General features: G+C 41.7%; 1 protein-coding gene across 8 annotated transcripts in view; it reads right to left on the bottom strand.

Moving 5' to 3' along the window:
* Positions 1 to 1,898: 1,898 nt before the first annotated feature.
* The window catches only part of DENND1A (DENN domain containing 1A), a 353,469-nt gene continuing 336,730 nt past the window's right edge, over positions 1,899 to 18,637 (bottom strand). For 5 of the 8 annotated variants that reach the window (XM_050926228.1, XM_050926229.1, XM_050926230.1 and 2 more), the window contains 3 exons: positions 9,877 to 10,005; positions 5,429 to 5,684; positions 1,899 to 4,260 (listed from right to left, as the gene is read on the bottom strand). In XM_050926228.1, coding sequence (XP_050782185.1) covers positions 2,950 to 4,260; positions 5,429 to 5,684; positions 9,877 to 10,005 — 1,696 coding nt within the window. In that variant the 3' untranslated portion in view covers positions 1,899 to 2,949. The remainder of the gene's footprint in view (positions 4,261 to 5,428; positions 5,685 to 9,876; positions 10,006 to 18,637) is intronic. The other 3 variants (XM_050926231.1, XM_050926232.1, XM_050926233.1) reach the window with 1 other exon arrangement.

Below are 18,637 nucleotides of genomic sequence, written 5' to 3'. Positions count from 1 at the left end.
AAAATGCTTCTAACTTGATCAGTGGGACACGTCAGAACAGCAGTTTTGATTACCTGGAGGAGCACTGCTGAACTCTGGCCCATACACTCAGCAACTTTTAAAATGAGAGGGAAAAAAACGTTCTAATGGAGAAGAGGAAATGTAAATAAGGAAGGCAATAAAACCCCCATCAAACATGCACATCGCCAACTACAGTGGAAAATACCCTAAGATGAGTATATGCCATTGGGAAATAGCTAAAAATGTGTTAGCTGTTAGGTGTGTGCAATTCCCAGCATACCGGATTTTCCAATACAGAGCTCAAAGTAGGTGCTTTTAAAACCAAAAAAGCAACATTGAGTCCTGCATTAAGTATCTGAGACATTTCTTCCAACCACACAGTTTGCTTAAATCTGCCACTATGAAATGAACACCATGTCAGATATTAAACAGTCTAAATGAGACAAAATTAATACCACCCTTGATGGTTTGATTCTTTTATTATGCTAAACCTGCAAAAAGGACAAACATTAGCAAAGTGCTCCTACTATTAAGGATCTCTCTCAGGTGGGCCTGACTGTTTTTTCCTTCTGTAAAATGAAGTGAAGAGTGAATAACATGATAAAGTGTTTTAATACTTTTCAGTGTCTCAGGATTGGCCTCTTAAAATCAAGAGGCATCTGTGCATTTCAGAAGAACAGTGTAGAAGACTGCATACTGGAATAGGTTATAGCAATGGGTGAACAGAATAAAACATTAAATAAGGCTGGAAAATACCTCGCAATGATACAGAAATACCGTAGGATTTTCCCACTTAGTTGAAAAGGAATACTCAATACACAGTCAGTGCATAGCATTAAGAAGGAGACACTAGACGTATATGCAAATGAAATGGCAATTCATATGCACCACTTTATAGCATACACCTATGAGAACTGAGAAAGTTTTGTGACTCAGGGTACAGCAGCTAAAGGGGTTCAGAGATTCTAGACCAAATTGGTAACTCATACATTCACATTCTATATAGTCTAGAACAAAATGCAGCTAATCCTGTAGACTTTAAATATTTTACTATTAAGAACTAGGCAATATCAAAACCATCCGTCTTCCAGCAAAAAGAAAAGAAAGAAAAAATACAAAACGGATCAAATGGCTTGTAAAAGCAACAGTACTCTACAGAAATATAACAAATGCAGCATTAGGGTCTCCCCCAAACTGTTGGCATTCAGTTAGAGTAAATTTCTCTTGTATTGCACAGGTTCCAATGTAGACAGCCATTTTAACACACTAGAATAAGAGAGCCTCCAAGGAGACTGTAGGAACAAAATACACTGCAGAGAATTTGGATAGAGTCTCACAAGAATTTCCCAGATGTCCACAACTGCTTCTTTTAGTTAAGCAAAGACTTAATGGTGACAAAATCACTTTTGAGTAGTTTTTTTTAAAGCAACTTGTGTCCAAGTAAAAAACCAAAACCCAACAACACTTAAGTAACACAAAAATGATCATTTTAAAGGTAGCAGTTTTTATAAGAAATGCCAACCTTAAGCATTGAAATGTTTGAGGTCACGGTGGCCAGAGAGAAATATCTTACAAAATGCAAATCAATAAACATGTTCATTACTTTATAGTACATCACACGATCCCACAACCCTCCACCCTCCATTTGTGTACTCAGCAAAAGTAGGAACAAAGTTCATGACTTTTCAGACAGGATGAATGAGGGAGGCTGAGCCCTGTACCCGGTGATAAGATCTCAGCTGCGCCAAGGTGGCACTTAGTGCTTCCAAAAATACAGCAATGAGAGGCAGCTGTCACCTATTAACACTCTAATGTTATATCACTTATTCGGCAATATGTATAGGTTGTGATTTCTGTGTACAGACATGTACTGTGGCTTTACCAATCTGAAACCAGGCCTCCTGGTCAGTGTACTACGGTTTGGCTTTGAGAACTCAAGAGCTGGGAATACTTATGCCCTGATGTTTGTTCTCTTTTTTGTAATAAAATAAGATACTATTACATCCAGTTCAAATACTGCTGTCTAGAATATGTATATATATACTACTAACATACAATTACAGGTTAACTAGGATATAGTTTAAGGACCCCATCAAAAGACATTTTCCGATGTCTTTGTCTAAAAACTAAATTGCTGGTGCTTCCAGTTTCCCATGGGAGACAGAGGATCGAGCCCTGAGCTGCAGGATGCTTTGCTCTGTGCTGCAGTTTTGCTGTAACTGGGACTTGTATGGGTTTTGTACTGAAGAAGTCCCTGCTCTGTAGGGGATGGTAGTGGAGTGAGTGTAAAAAAAACAAACAAAACCTACAACAAAAGCTGATAAAATTGTGTAATAGTCACGTGTATATATTGCTAGACAGGCTATTAAACAAATGCAATTTAAGCCCAGTGGATTAACTCAATACAAACCACAAGTCTTGGTTACCTTGTTGCATACTACATATGTAAGCAAAACATTATAAGCAATATGTGTAATTGAAGAAATTGATCTGAACACTGTTCACACAGGTAGGAAGCAAAAACTACGTGCTGTGTCATGTCCCAGGGTGTGTGAGACTAGAAGGGAGGGAATGAGCAGTTTCTGGTTCAGTAGTTTCTTGAAAAGGCTGTGTGGGGGAAAAGAAAAGGAAATAATACCCTAATGACCTGAATGCTCTGGCCAGTGCAAGACTCATTGGAATTTTAACTGACTGCAGGCAAAAAGCCAGCTAGGATACCAGTGAGAAACCTTAGCTGGTAATGGGACAATGTGGGGGTTCATCAGCAAAATGGACTCCAGCCAGTAGCACTTGTATGTGAATTCTAGAAGAGCAGTTGTGTTTCCTGTGTCTATAACTTTCCATATAAAGAAACATGGTTTTGTGCTGGCTCAAAACAAGCCAACCAAATAACAATAATAATAAAATAAAAAATCCAACCCCCCAAAGAAATAAGGTCAGATGGGAGCATTATTCAAAGGTTTCCCATTGCTTTCTGAGCTGTTCTACGTTACCTGGCGTGCCTGAAACCTCCTGTTTTGTCTTTTTTAACAAATCTTCAAATGGATCTTTTGTCTCCTCAGGTTTTGAGGGAAGTAACACTGATTCTACGCCCTTAGCGGGCCTTGGGGGAACCAGAGGGGGGTCGTTAGAACTTAGCGTCAACCCTTGCTTGACAGCTATCTTTGAGCCAGAATGGCCTGCTGGTAATGTTCTGATTTTAGAAGGACGTGCTGGCTGCAGAGAGCTGGCTGGGGAAGGATTATGGCTCTGCTGCAGTAAGGAACTAGCCTGTGATGCTGTCGGAGCTTGGCCAAATAGATGGGGCATGGACAATGCTGAAATGTTTGGCTTAGGTTGCTGTGGTTGGTAAAAGCCAGAATTAGGTGTCATGAAGCTGGAGCAATAAGCGTGGCCTAAAGGAGGAGTAAAGGGCCCCCCTGGGGGTCTGACCAGCGATATCGTCAGGGCTGCTGGCACTGTCTGTGTAAATGGATTGAGGGATGGCTGCAGAAATGGCAGTGCTGAAGGAGGGTATCCCAGCGGCTGGGTGAATGGTGCTGGTGGAGGAGATGCAAAGTCGCTCACCACTGAAGCAAAGCCGGCAGCAGAGCTTCGAGAGGCTGAGCTCTGCATCCTGCTGGAGCCTTGCTGGGATCCCATGTTTTGCCAGCTGGTTGTTTTTAATGGATCCAGCAGACGAAGAAGATAGTCACTTTCACTACCGGCATTTTCTGTACTAACCTTGACTGGCTGGAGCATCTCAGTAGCACTGCTAGAACTGGAGAGAAGCTGAGAGGGGTGAGGTGAATAAGTTACTGACTGTCTGAATTCTGGGTCAAGGGACACATTCCCAGCTCCAAAGGGCTCCTGCATTAGCTCTGAAACCAAGTCACTACGTCTCACAGCGTAGGCGTTCACAGCGTCTGCTGTGCCAGCTGGAGTCTGGGGTTTGGTGGGTCTAGGTGCTGGTGGTGGAGGGACTATCCCTTGCTCAGGAGTTTTTCGGCCCTGTGGTCTAGGGATGGTGATGTTCCCTTGAATAGCCGTGTTCCCTTCTTCCTTTTCCGCAGGCATCGGGATGCTGTCTCTGCTCCGGGGTCTCCGTGGGACTGATGGGATGGTCCCAAAAGAAGTCAGGGGCCTCTCTGGTGAGCTTTGGGAATATTTGGTAGGAATAGCCATGTCATCGTGACCCATACTCCACAGCTTGTTGTAGGGATGAGAGAGTTTTATTGCTGGCACAATCCTGCTTCTCTCAGATTCACCAAGATCCATCCTCTGCCAGAAAGTACAAGATAGATTAACATCTCCTGCTTAGCACAGACATGAACAGCACAGCAATAGGGGGCATAGGAGGGGCCGGAGAGAAGGATGCACACATCCTGCAAACATTTGCAGGTGAGGGACAGAGAAAAGACTGTGGTCTAGGCATGAGGATAGGAGACAAGAAGTCAGGCCTCTGGGTTTTAATTCCAACTCTGCCACCAATGGGTTGTGTGACATTGGGCATACCCCTGCACCTTCCATTTCCCAAATGTAATCTGAATACAGTGAAATCTACTTACGGGGGAAGTGGAGGAGACCAGGCTCAAAAGCTTTAATTAACATACAGCAAATGCTCTGTGACACCTGGCTATAAGCCACTAAGTATCATTATAGGCACGATGCTACATGCCTTTGCTTGGTGTTGCACACAGATGTCAAAGGGTCTATACTTTAGCTTTGTACTTGCTAAGAAGGCTATTCAGGAAACATGCTGCATCAAGAATGATGAGACTTTACAAATTGATTCCCCTTTTTGACTCATGTTGGCCAAAATTCAAGCAACTCAGAAATGAAGGGGCTGCGAAATCTCCTGTCCATCTCAGGTACTCATCTGGCCCCCGGTGCTGTAATAGCTGATTGCCTCCAAAGCTTTATCTTGTGGGATTATTATCCCCAATGTACAGATGGAGAACTGAGGCACAGAAACAAAGTGACCTGGCTGTGGTGGAGCAGAGATTTGAACCAGGGTTTTCCAAGTCTTGGGCTACTGCCCTAACTACTGCACCACCCTTTTGCTTCCTAAGCTGCTTAGTATTCGCATTGCTGAGCACCAGCCTCCCGGATATCGGTGTCCTACAGCTGGGGGACTCAGCAGATTCTGGGAAAAACCCCTTGTAAATGGATCAGGATTCCTGCTTTGAAAATGAAAGTCTTGGTTTCTCCTTGCTTTTATGTCACAACAAAAGCCCACTGCCCTATAATCATGTTCTACTTCATGGACATAATCTCTCATTCAGAAATGAATCTTCTAGACACACTGGGACTGGAAGGGGGAAATGGATGCATTTACACTGAAACACACAATTCTTTCCTCCAGAAAGCTGGCTGATGGAGGGCCCTTTAATTCTGCAGAAACCCTTCCATTCTTTATCATTTACCTTGTATAAAATTATGCCCATACCTGGTAATCAAAAGTACATTGCAGCACACCCTCCTCTTTGGGGGTCCTTAGGTCTTCCAAGCTTTTGGCTTGGCTGAGAGATTGAGGCTGTTTTTCCACCTCTAAATTAGTGAAAATGTCCTCCAGGAGGTTAACTTCTGTGACCTTGTCTGGCGTAGAAGGGTCTGGGGGCAGAGCCTCCTCTGCTTTTTCTGGACTGAGAACCTCTTCTCCATCAGCACTATCAGACTCTTTCAGGGCCCGGTATGGCTGAGGCCTAAGAGACAAAAATGCTTTATCATCTCACACCTAGAATAATTTTCTTTCAAATCCTTTTTGAAGGGTGCAACATTTCAAACTAGGGAGTGAATCCCCAAGGGTGATCTCAGCATGGATACAATATACCTCTCATTTGACCCTTATGGTACCTCCTGTAGGGGCTGGCTTGAGCCCATTGCATTGGGTTGAATTCTGAACATTTAGATTTATTTCCCTTTTGTTGCACTTTGAAACTAACATACTCCTGGTCCTAATTTAGGAGCCACGTGGGTTTAAGATGGCATGTTTTCAACAGTAAGATTTTCTTCTAGGTATCATTACTACTTAGATTATCAATACTTTAGAACATCCACACGCATTTACTTTCACTACAGATGATGTTAGTTGAGTTTTTGCATTTCCGTTGGGATGATGAAAACAGTTTAAATCCAAATTGTGTTAACTGATCTTTCAATAAAACACTTCAATAAACATACTTCTGTGAGCAGCAGTAAGGAAAGAATGGTTACTTCATTGCTTTCTCTTTTCTTGACAATCCTCCCAATACATCAAGAGAAGGTGGTCATGATTATCTAGCAGCTTTATAAACCATAAAGTAGAATGAAGGGGAATGAAGGGGATATAGAGAAGTTCAGTTTTAAGAGGACACTTACTGCCCCATTAAAAATTATTTTAATTTCACTATCTTACAAATAGCTAATGAATTTTTAAAGTAAAAGCTCACTTTTCACAATCTGTGCTGTTTACTTTTACATTTCACTCAGCTAGGACAAATGAAACAGACAAGTCAAGGTCACATAATGGTTCTCAAAACTCTAGCAAAATGCTGCAATGTTTGCAGGGGAATGTTTGGTTGGTTTTTTAAAATCTTTTCCCACTGGAGTTTAGAAATATCACAGTCCAATTTCTCTACTTATATATTTATAAAATTATATTTTGGGGAGCAAATTACTTTTGACAGTATCCCATTAACAGAGGGAGTGTGGGCAGAGGTGGAAAGAAAAAAGACCACGTTTAAGACTGGAGGATTTTAAATGGAGGGAGACGGGTATTGAAAAGGAGGAATGAAAAGAAAGCAGTGATGATGCAGTTGAAAACTCACTGAGCAGAGCTGTATTTGAACATGAATTATCTGACACTAGCTCTCCACTCTGACTGGCTGCGAGCCTGCCCACATGTAGAATATTGTAACGAGGCCCAGTCGTTTTATGCAGGAAGTTGGATATTCCCAACAAAAAAGCGCAGCTGCAAATACTCCTGTGTTTTGCACACAGTTACATTCTCTAAATTCTAGCTCATTCAGCACTGAATGTAATTCATGGGGTTTTCCTGCAGTAATTGGGAGTATTGTGTATAGTTTCAATGATTATACTGGTGTCATCTTATCAGGAGACACTGCAGTCCATGATGGGGAAATCTATTTTACATTTACAGCCAACCCTTGGGTTACCAGAATACACTTCTCACATGTACTTCAGAAAAAAATTTCTTGAACACCATTAGATTTGCATATCAGTTCTGCGTATGGGAGAATAGCAGCATAATGTGCATCCAATTAATAATGAGACCTGACATGCATTTCTGTGGTGACTGGCACTTGATTAGCAGCCAGTCTCTCAGTGGCATTTAAACAAGGCTTTGGATTAAGAGAAAATATTTGGCAGTGTGGGTAATGTAATGAAGAATCCTTCCCTTTCTTTCCATATTTTTTTATATATATAATGCAAATTTATGAGCAAAGTGTACCCTGCTTCATTCACCATTACACAAACACTGGCATTCAACCATCAGTGCAGCTGTGAAAAGATGCACAAGACAGAGGCAGCCAGTAGTGCATATCTCTTGCTAGTGACTTCTCCTACAGCATAAAACTATTTCATATGGGGCAATAAAGAATGAATTAATACCACATCTTGTGAAATGCAAGTTCAGGTTTGCATGAAGAGGAGTTGGAGCAACCAGGTGGGATTTATGAGGGTGGGAATGCAGCACAGTGTCGGTTATGACGACTCAGGTCCTGATCCAAAAGAGAGAGAGGTCCACTGACTTCTGTAGGCTTTGGATCAGGCCCTTAGTGAAGGCATGTGAAAGCAGAATCTTTACAGACGTGATCAGAATTTCCATCTTTAATCTCACGCACAACTTGCTCATAACTCCTTAACATCAGATCTTATTGGAAAAATACTGCAGGGTGGGGTCCTGTGTGAATTAAATACATAAGCACAAGTGCAAGATCTTCCTTTCTGTCCTCAGATGGCCAACCCATGGTGGGGTCTTAAGTTTCTGCCCGTCTTCTCTGTCATTATGGGGTAATCTTACCCACTATTAGAGGTCTCTGTACCCACCCTCCAATCCTCAAAGAGTCAGCTACCCTGGCTACTGTTATGTTCCTCCCAACCCATTGTGGTGCTAGTTGTCCATCTGAAAGCAGGCTAAAATTGTCAGTCATATTCTTGTTAGCCCAAGTTTTGAATATTTCCTCACGTGTAGCAACAGCTAGGGCTACAGGTCACAAATCGGGTGACTTTTGAGAGCACACTATCTCCTGGGCACCACGTTAGCCCCTTCCCACAGGCTAGTCACACACAGCTGCAGTTAGTCACAGGCAGCTGGGTTTGGAGAAGCACTCAGATCTGACTGCACATCAATCTCAGTGGTGGAAACTGCTTGAGACCTGGTGCTGTCTAGATTTCAGGCACTTCCTGCTCTTGGAGCAGTCAAATAGTCCAAGAACAGGCTCCCTCCCAAAATTTCAACACCTCAGGCTTTGGGCACAAACAGAAGTGCATGGAGTTGCAAGAATGAACAGTATTTTGTAGGAATTAACTTTTTCTTTGTTGGGGGGGGCAGGGGGACCTCAATGAAGGTTCAGGTTTGGTCTGACTGGCCCATTAGGATCAATCCCTTGGATCAAGGCCTTACTGCTCACTGCCCTTCCGTCAGGAATGTTCAGAGCGCCAATAAGAGGTGTGTATTACAGGTCAGTCTGCACTTCACCCCATGTAAGCTTTTTTCTGCATGACTATTCCAATTTTGAAGACATGGGAATATTTTGTTTAGGTCTGTTTCATTCTATTCTGTGCACCAAATTCATGGAAACTGACACACATGCAAATTTTCAAAAGTGGGTGCTTTTGAATGATTTCAAAATCCTATGGCTGATCACCTAATCAATACTCAGGTGCCTCAAACAGGCATTTATAATCCAAAATGTTGATATGGACCTCTAAATTCAGGATTTAGCCATCCTCTGTAGGAGTCTTTGTTTGAAAATTTGGCTCAAAAGTGTTAGAGAGGTTTGGGAATGAACTCAGCAGTTACTATTTACAGATAAATAAGTACACATGTGGTATAACTAACACACACACACACACACACACACACACAAATTAAATAAAACTGCACATTGATTTATGAAACCCAAAGCATCGTAGCTGTTACTATCATGAAGAATAATTTCTGGGACTGTATTTGAAGATGGAATTTATAAAGAGTTAAAGTCAAAAGTTCTTGCATTGAAGTACTTTACATTAAGTTAATAAAATGGGAGTTCAATGACAGGCACAGACAATAAGCAATATCGACTAACTACTTGTGTTATTTCCTGTGTAATTTTGGGTCACACACTGCACACTGAGAAGCCTTGGAAATCCTCTGGCTTTGGGAGGAACCTGAGGGGAACTCTTCCATGAGCCACTGAGGACCTGGTATGGGATGGAACAGAGATGCTGGGAATAAGAGGGTGGAATTGGAGGAAGCTGACAACTGCACTGAAGCAGAAGCAGCTCACAAGACAACTCACAACATACAAGTAGCCCTGGATGCAGAAGAATGGCAGAAGGGCAAAGGGTGTGAGCAGGAAAAAAGGAGGGGAAAGCAACAAACACATTGGAAGGAAGAGATAAATGGAGGGTCACCTCCCACACAACCCAAGTCACCAATAACATGATAAGTTTTGCACCCACGTTGTGGGTAACAAATAGCACAGTGCTTCATGCAGGACACATGCTCTTGCATGCCTCACAGAATCAGAACAGTCAAGCAGGAGAAATATTAATACAATCATCAAGTGCTATAAAAAGATTTTAAAGCTCTTTTAAAAATCCAAGCACAGAAGCAGGCAGCCTTCACTGGTGCAGAAATCGCTGTTCAAAGCCTGAATTAATACAATGAAAGAATAAAGACTAGACCATTCAAAAGGAGCTGAGAAGAAAAAGTTTTCAGAGAAGGCAGAGACAGGATCCTCTTCCTGCTGAAATTCATCACCAGAAGAGTCCTCAGAGAGGAAGACTGTATAGTGTCGCATGGGCTTTACAAGGCTGAAGGAAACAGGAAGAGAAAAGGAAGTTATCAAGTTGTCACATTCAAAGTTGCGGAAGGGAGAGAAAACCAAGCAATTCAGGTTCTAAATAATTTCTGAACTCAATTGCCTGCTCCAGGGTCTGAGTACAAGAAGACTCAATGGAGTAAGTGTACAGCTTTACTTTGCAGGCTGAAAATATTGTTTTTCTAAAACATCCAGTGCTGCTGCCTCTCGGGAAAAGCTGCTGGGACCTGCAGACCCATCACCACTGTAATAGGAGCTAGGATGGAAACCAGCCTTCCCACCACAATTCCCATCCAACAATCTGACTTCCTTCCAAATTATTCCTTTGAGCTGTTCTCAGCTTCATTGTACAATCTAATGACACACAGGTTGAGATATCAAGCAGGATAAGCAGAAGAGTGCTGCTCAAGTGGGTAAAGAGGAACAAATATCCACAAAACATAAGACAAACCTCCTTGTCCCAAAGCCACACAACTAACGGTACCATGCTGTGCTGCACTACTTACCTATACCATTCTCTCTCCAGAAATGCTGCCTGCTAATGTCTTAATATGTGTCTTAAAATTGCTCACATTTGAGGTATTGTTGCTAGGAGGTGCTGCTGTAGAGAAGGGGTGTACGTACTATACACATACTGTATAGTACATGTATACATGAAATATTACCCTCTCCCCCATTAGTTATATACTGTAATACAGACACACCCTTTCTGCTGGAGATGGTGGCTGAAAATTTTTGCCAGTAAGATTTTAGAATCTTTTTATCTGTGACGCATTGTTTAAACATTTATTTTTTATAAAAATATATGTCTTGTCCAGCTGATCCTATGAGCTGTGCCTACATATAAACATACATTACGTCTATGTCTTTCTGTGTTTGTAGATTAACGATAGGCATACACACACACACACACACACACACACACACACACACACACACACACAAACTATATAATGAACAATACACAGATCAGAACCCCAGGTCTGATCCTTTGCCCACTGAAGTCAATGACAAAGTTCCATAATGAAGAAAACATCATAATTCTGTGTGCATATGTATAGCTGGCTATCTGTATAGTACGGAGAAGACATGGTGGGAAAGAGAAAGCATAAAACTGAGAATGGGTGACAGAATAAGTATTTCAAGGGAGCTGATTTTATGGATACTTTTCCACTAATAATTGTAGCTGTCAACTGCTTTTTTTATTTTGTTTTGTTTAACCTTAAAGCAGCTAGATTATTCTTTTCAGTGTAAAGCAGAAATGAGTTACTGAATTTGCTCCAGGGCAAATGGAAGAGGATACTACTGCTTTAAACCTCAGCTGAAAAGGAGAGAAGATGGCAGAGAGTGCCCATGTCGGAAACATACTGGATGCAAAGAAGAAAAGAGCAATGAGAATTTATGCATGTAGTAGAGCATAAATCTGCCATTCCTCTCTGTAACGCTAAGCCACTTATCAAACATAAGCATTTAAGTACTCTTGGAAATATTTTAAAGCATTTAAAGAACTAAGTCCCCCCAAATAGAAACTTTAAAAAAAAGATTCAATTTTAAAATGTTAACCAGAGAGCTCTGCATTTTAATCTGATGAGCTTTGTTTTACAGCATTGTGCTCCGGTCTGCTTTTCATTCCCAGATGATTTAAACAATGATGGGGCGAGGGGAGGGGAAGGAAGGGAAGATAAATCATACAGGATTATGAAAGCCTGCGTCATTTTCAGCCATCCCCATGAGGTCTCTGCCCAACTACATTCATTTTATCTGCTGCACATAGCTGAGTAAGATCCCAGCTACCTCCATGAATAGTGATACGCTGTTAGGAGCACAAAGCCATATTGCAAATCAAAAGATGAGGACCTGATGCTGCTACCACTGAAGTCAACAGCAGAACTCCTACTACTTCAGTGGGCCCAGTACGTACAGTGAGGAGCAGGTTCTTATCTCGTAGATGATGGAACCAGGTTTGCACATTAAATTACAGCAGTTTATATTATGGGCTAATATGCTGAAATCAGAACAGGACCCAAATAATGGTGAGAGACAGAACCTTGTTGACCTTATGGTTCAGGCATATTAAAGCCTCGTGGCTCTTGTGTTTGAGATAGTCTTCAGTGTTCTCTTAGTTCTGGTGTCCTGACTACTATTGCGAAAGACGGGCTGAAAGAGCATGTCGGGGGCTGTGGGCAACAACCCAAGAGGGTTTGAGATGCCCACTGTGATTTTTGTGATAAACATTTACTCACAATTAGGCCTGAGTAACTGGGGCTGGGGTGGGCACAGCTGATTATATTATACCGTAGTCTGTGTTACTCCAACTGGAATGGTCACATGAGTTGTTCCTCTCCCCTCATGCTGTAACGGACATCCCAGGGAAAGCCAAATACTGGCGCTGAAGTAAGCTACATTTGCTACAAAATGTTTGAAACAAACTCCTCCAGGCAATAGTTTTATATTTATATCCAAGAACATTTCAATTAATGTTAATGAAGGGGTCAACAAAGACTTTTATAATCAAAAACATCCTTTCTTGACTTACGTATAAAGGCTCCTTTTCTCTTTCATACATGGGAATTACCACTTGGCAGTATCCCAGAAAACTCTACTAGAGTTTCACAGAAATCAGAAGAAACTTGGAATTTCCACAGCTTTCTGGTGAGGAATTCAACCGTTTGGTTATGTGCAGTTAGAGTCTGGAGGTTGTGAACCTCAGATAAGTCAGTTCATTTCCTTTCCAAAGTGTTACTAATGATCTCCTTTGCTTTGCTAGGGTCTGTTTAAATTCAAGTATTTTTTTTTTTGTAAAAGTGGAATTAATCCACCATGAAGGAATATCTAATTTGAAAAAGGTAGTTCAAAAGACAGATGGGTGGATCAGCTAATAAACTGCATTTCAATGGAGATCAATATAAATAAGATGGAAGCTATAATGATAGTTAATAGGCCCCCTCCCCTTTTTTTTTTGGCTGCAAGGCACCTTACATGATAAAGTGGGATTTCATAATAAAAACTTATTTAAATTCAGCTGCTGCTGTAGTTTCATAAAAGATTTTTGTCAAAGACAAGGGACAAAATCTAAAATGTCCAAGTTTAAATTTTTTATTAGCTTGAGCCAGTAAAATCCAAAAAAGAGTGCCTATTCCCTCATTAACCCAATTCAGCAACGATCCTGCAGTCTACCACCCACTACTTGCTAGGATTTCATACACAAAGAGCTGTCTCTGAAAAGGCAGGTCACAGCTAGCCCAGCTACAAGGCAGGCAATGCTGTAGTCTTAGAGGGAAAAAAGGATCCTGTCCGTCACAGCAACAACCCTCATCATCTCCACATGACTGCACCAGCTCCTGCCTACCTAATCTCTTAGCTGAGTTACCATGCAGATGACTTGCTGATCTCTTTCTAATGTTTAGTTTAACATGTCTTCAGTTAGCACTAGCATATGACAGTACTGACAGCCGTGGCTGTTCCTTTTAAAATATCATGTCAGAAACACAGTGCAATAAAGCCAGGGATGCGCTCCATGGCTCTGCGTACCATTATGATAGGATGGATTTATTTTTTAATGAGGAAGATCTGCATCTTGGGAGCTTTTTTCATGTGTCAGGATGCATGGACAAATCAGCAGCACATCACACCGACCAAAAATGAAATGCTGACAAATGTAGATATTTCAAATTTAATTGACACCTAAATGTACTTAAAGATAAAAATATAGAAAATCACTGAACACTGGGGTTTGGGAATTAATGAAGGGAATTCTATAATCATTGAAAAGGTTATTTCATTTACAGAGAGGGAACTTTAATTTATATATTAAAGTAGATACTTTGTTTGTTTTCTGATTACACAGATCATACTGTACAGGTGCAGCGTGGACCCACTTGTATTGTTTTTTCCATGGACCGAGTATCCCAAGTTTCACATATTTCTTGATTCCTAGAATAGCTGTGCAACTGCTTGAGGGAATTAAGGGTTTTGGTCCCTCTTAGGTGTAGTACATATGAAGGGAATATGGGGTTTGGACGTGTGGAGTACTTGTTACCAATATGAAATGGAGACCAGAGACTGGGGAAATGCCTATTTTTTCTCATTAAGAACAAAGCACAAATCCAGCACCTGTAATACTTTCCTGTAGAGTACGAAAAAGCATTAAGCCTGGATATGCACTACCGAAAAAATTCCAGTATTTGCTTGATTTTTTTTTCTGTAAGTAGCTTCTGCCATCTTTGCATGAGTTTACTGGTGGGAATGTTCCCAGGAGCATCGAACATTAAGTGAATAGGCACATTTTTAATTGACAAAAATTAGAATTCACACTAGAAATCTGATTCTAAGAGTTACACTCATCCAATCAGGTAATGAAAACAATACCATGTGACCTGCATGTCCAATGAGAGCTGACAAATTGAATTTTGTATGTTTTTAGTGAGCTGCTCACAATCAATCTACAGAACATGATATATTAAAAGTTGCCAAGTAATTTCTAATCAGGATAAGCTGAAGAAAGTTATCACCTGCTGTAACAATTAACAGGCAAGAGTCTAATAAATTATTAGTTTAATATTATTTGCTTATCTCAAACAATACCAGCCTGCACAGAGTGCACTTCCACTGCAGATATCAGATCTCGTTACAAAGGCAGGTTGGATGTTAGGTAGATTCTTCCTAATTTACTGATGGAGGAACTGAGGCCCAAAATTTCAGTTACTTGCCCAGTGTCATGGAGGAAGTTGGTGGCAGATTCAGGAATTGGAGCCAATCTTACTCTGAATCCTAGACCATGCTGCCTCACTAACCAACAGAATGTAAAGGGACCTTGGAAGACTATGTTTTCATATTGGAGTTTTGTATGAGAAGGGCCCTTGGTTGCATCTACATCCTCCCATACTGCTATCAAACCCATATGGCCTACCTTCTCATTGCTACCACTCCTCTCTGGACTTCTAAACAAGACTGCATCATGAAAAAAACCATACAATGAACATACCAGTGACTTCCATAATTCTATACGAGACAGAGGAAAAATGCCAGTAGGTAAGTTTTAAGGATGTTTTAGTTTTAAGTTTAAACATGCTGGGTTTGGGCAGGAACCTGACACAGCCATGTTGGAGTACCAGAGAAAGCCATCTCTTCTCACAGGTGATTCCAAGTCATAATATAAGTGCCATGGTCTTGAAACCATCTTTGCTCTACAGGAGTCAACTCAGAATTTGGACAGAAAAATATAAAATATAGAATACCATCAAGTTTTGTTTTTAAGATTACACATATTCCGTCAAATACTGAGGCTTGCTGTGCATGCACACAGGAAAACTGTGCATGAAGTTTGATGCTCTAGAGGATGTGAACAAAAAAGGACTAAGATTTTGGCTCTGGGTGCCCAATTCCCATGAATTTTGATGTGAGCTGGGTGTCAAAATCTCACAGGTGGCATTGGAAATCTTAGCCTAAATGGGCATCCGGGCTCAATGTGCCATTTTCTCTTCCTCCAATTTGCTTACCAAAAAAAAAGAAAAAAAGAAAAAAAAGCACTTGCTCTTTTGATCATGAGCTCCTTCCTACTTTTTTTCCAAATACCTTTGCAGATTCATCATGTTGGGCAACCAGCCTCAGAATTCACAGTTTCACTGATGAGCCAATACTCACTTGTGTGAAGCAAACAGCTTTGTCCTGCACTCCTTTTCCTACTTATAAACATCTGTGCTTCAGGGGAACAACTAATGTTACAATGTGTCACTTAAGAGTCAGGCACCGTTGACAGCGAGCTTGATGGAACATTAGAAAGTATTTTTCAAGCACAGTAGCATTAAGGGCACAATTAGAATCATCTGGCATAATGACAGCACAGTTAACCCATGATTAACCTGGGCAGAACGGCACCCCTCCACAATAGTGAGTCTCTGCATCAGCACAGACAGGGAACACACATTCCCCAAAACATAGGCCATGTCTACATCTAAAATTTTGCAGCGCTGGTTGTTACAGCTGTATTAGTACAGCTGTATAGGGCGAGCGCTGCAGAGTGGCCACACTTACAGCAACCAGCGCTGCAAGTGGTGTTAGATGTGGCCACACTGCAGCGCTGTTGGGCGGCTTCAAGGGGGGTTCGGGGAACGCGAGAGCAAACCGGGAAAGGAGACCAGCTTCGCCGCGGTTTGCTCTCGCGTTCCCCGAACCACCCTGCAAACCGCAGGGAAGGAGACCTGCTTGCTCGGGGGTTCGGGGAACGCGAGAGCAAACCGGGAAAGGAGACCAGCTTCGCCGCGGTTTGCTCTCGCGTTTCCCGAACCACCCTGCAAACCGCAGGGAAGGAGACCTGCTTGCTCGGGGGTTCGGGGAACGAGAGAGCAAACCGGGAAAGGAGACCAGCTTGATTACCAGAGGCTTCCTCAGGTATGCTGGGATACCTGCTTATTCCACGGAGGTCAAGAAAAGCGCTGGTAAGTGTCTATACTTGATTACCAGCGCTGGATCACCAGCGCTGGATCCTCTACACCCGAGACAAAACGGGAGTACGGCCAGCGCTGCAAACAGGGAGTTGCAGCGCTGGTGGTGCCCTGCAGATGTGTACACCTCCTAAGTTGCAGCGCTGTAACTCCCTCACCAGCGCTGCAACTTTCTGATGTAGACAAGCCCTAAAACCCTAACAACTATCGCAAGTTATGAAAAAGGATGACTGTGCTCCAGTCACGCTTTCTCCTGATTTACTAGTCTCATGATTGGATTCGGTTTTCAAGGCATCACCTTTCTTCCTCCCTGACAGTCTTTCCCCATGAAGATGAAGAGGACAGCACATAGCAGATCTTTCTGCAATATTCTGCAGTGATTTTATTTATTCATTTTTGACCCAGCTGCATTTGCTCAGTTAGGAAGCAGGCTGGCTTAACAACCTCCCCAATAGATGTTCTTGCTTACAATGGTGCTGTGCGAAACCTCTGTACTATACACAGCAATTTCCAGGTGGCAGAGGCTCTAGGAGGCTGGCCACAGCAAGTGAAATGCAATGTGCTTGATAAGCTACCACCATTTAGGTGAGCCATCATGCTGATTTCATGCTAACTTCAATGCAACGAGCCCACTATCACACAGCAGCCAATTTTCATTCATACAATACATGGGAAAGTCATTAATACTTCTATAGTGAACTATTATACTGCATAATTTCTGGAAAGTCATAATGAACGGCTGCTGTTGCAGTGATGTTGGTTTAGCCTGCCGAAGAGCCTTTCGACTTGCTGTTAATTGGGAGCTTAAACCTCTGCTTTTCCATTTTAATTTCTACCCACTCTGAGTGCCTGGGAAGCCAGCTAGTCAATATTTAACGTGAAGAAACCAGAACCTAGAGCTCTCCCTGGAAGCCCATTGTGTGCTTAACAGGCAATCTGGATAGGTTAGTCGATGCGAAAGAGGTCCCACACACATAACAATTAGCATCAGCTCTTCACCCTGCAGGGTCAGAGATAGAGATAACCAGGATAGAATCAGGTTTTTAAAGCATAAACATGAATTTTAACAGCTGCATCCCCCAATTATTTCTATGAAAATCTAGGTTTGTGTTTAGAGTGCGTCATGGATTACTTGTCTGAGCCCAGGATAGTAAACCAAAACTTCTTGGGTTCTTAAATACCTAGGGCTAGTGGTATCTGATCCTGGCTCTGCCTCTCTGCTGATTCACTGTATGGCCCTTCGACAAGTCACTTATGGCCTCATTGTGCGAGGCGCTGAGCAATCAATGCAAGCTCAGGGTGCTCGGCTCTTCTGAAAATTAGCTCAGTAACCTCTCTACATGAATCTCCCTATTTGTAGGGCACTGCTTCTACCTGGTGGGGGACTGTAAGGAATGTTTGCAAATCACTCTGAAGATGAAAAGTGCTGTATAAGAATCAAGTGTTTTATGTTTCTTTACTGGGGCCAACAGAAACTCAGATGGGCCAGATTCTGCTTTTTATTCCAGCTACAGAGCTTTCCTTTTGGATTACCAAATCAAGCATGATAGTGCTTAAGAGTCCATAACAGCTGGTTAAATATTTACCATCAAAACAATTTTTGATAATTGGTTTTTTGCACTAACCAGATTTTTTTTTCCAAAAAGATTGTTTCTGTCCAAAAATTCTTTTTTTGATGAAAATTTTGGAGAATTTTTTGTTGAAAATAAAAAAGCTTTAGGTTTTCAGTGGCTGAAAATCAGAAATTTTTCAGTTTTTGGATTTTTGATAAAAATCTGGAAAATCTCAATGAAAAAAAATCCAATTTAAATGAAAAAAATCATTTTCACTAACTTTTTCATGGGTGAAAAAAGAATTTCCCCACAAACTCTAATAATGTATGTGGCATAACAACCGACTGTCATGCTGGAAACAATCCAAGTGCTTTTGGGAGGTGCCACCACTACCCTCTGGTTAGAATCCTTTCATACTTTTTATTTTAACCAATGATCCACTGGAAAATAAAAACATGCCCCAGGGAAATAACATGCTTTGCTCGTGCAGGAAAAATACTAACACACATAATTAGAGACAGTAAATTTCTCCATGTTAAGTAAGTGCCTTGATAAGTGTAATGGCTGGAAAAGGATGCCTGAGTGGCAACTGACTTTTCAGAAAATGGGTGCTGTGTTACAACCTCAG

Source organism: Gopherus flavomarginatus, chromosome 17 (assembly GCF_025201925.1).
Source record: "Gopherus flavomarginatus isolate rGopFla2 chromosome 17, rGopFla2.mat.asm, whole genome shotgun sequence".
Classification (NCBI taxonomy): Eukaryota; Metazoa; Chordata; order Testudines; family Testudinidae; genus Gopherus; species Gopherus flavomarginatus.
The sequence above is the reverse complement of the archived record's forward strand: the minus strand, read 5'-3'. Positions and strand labels throughout refer to the sequence as shown.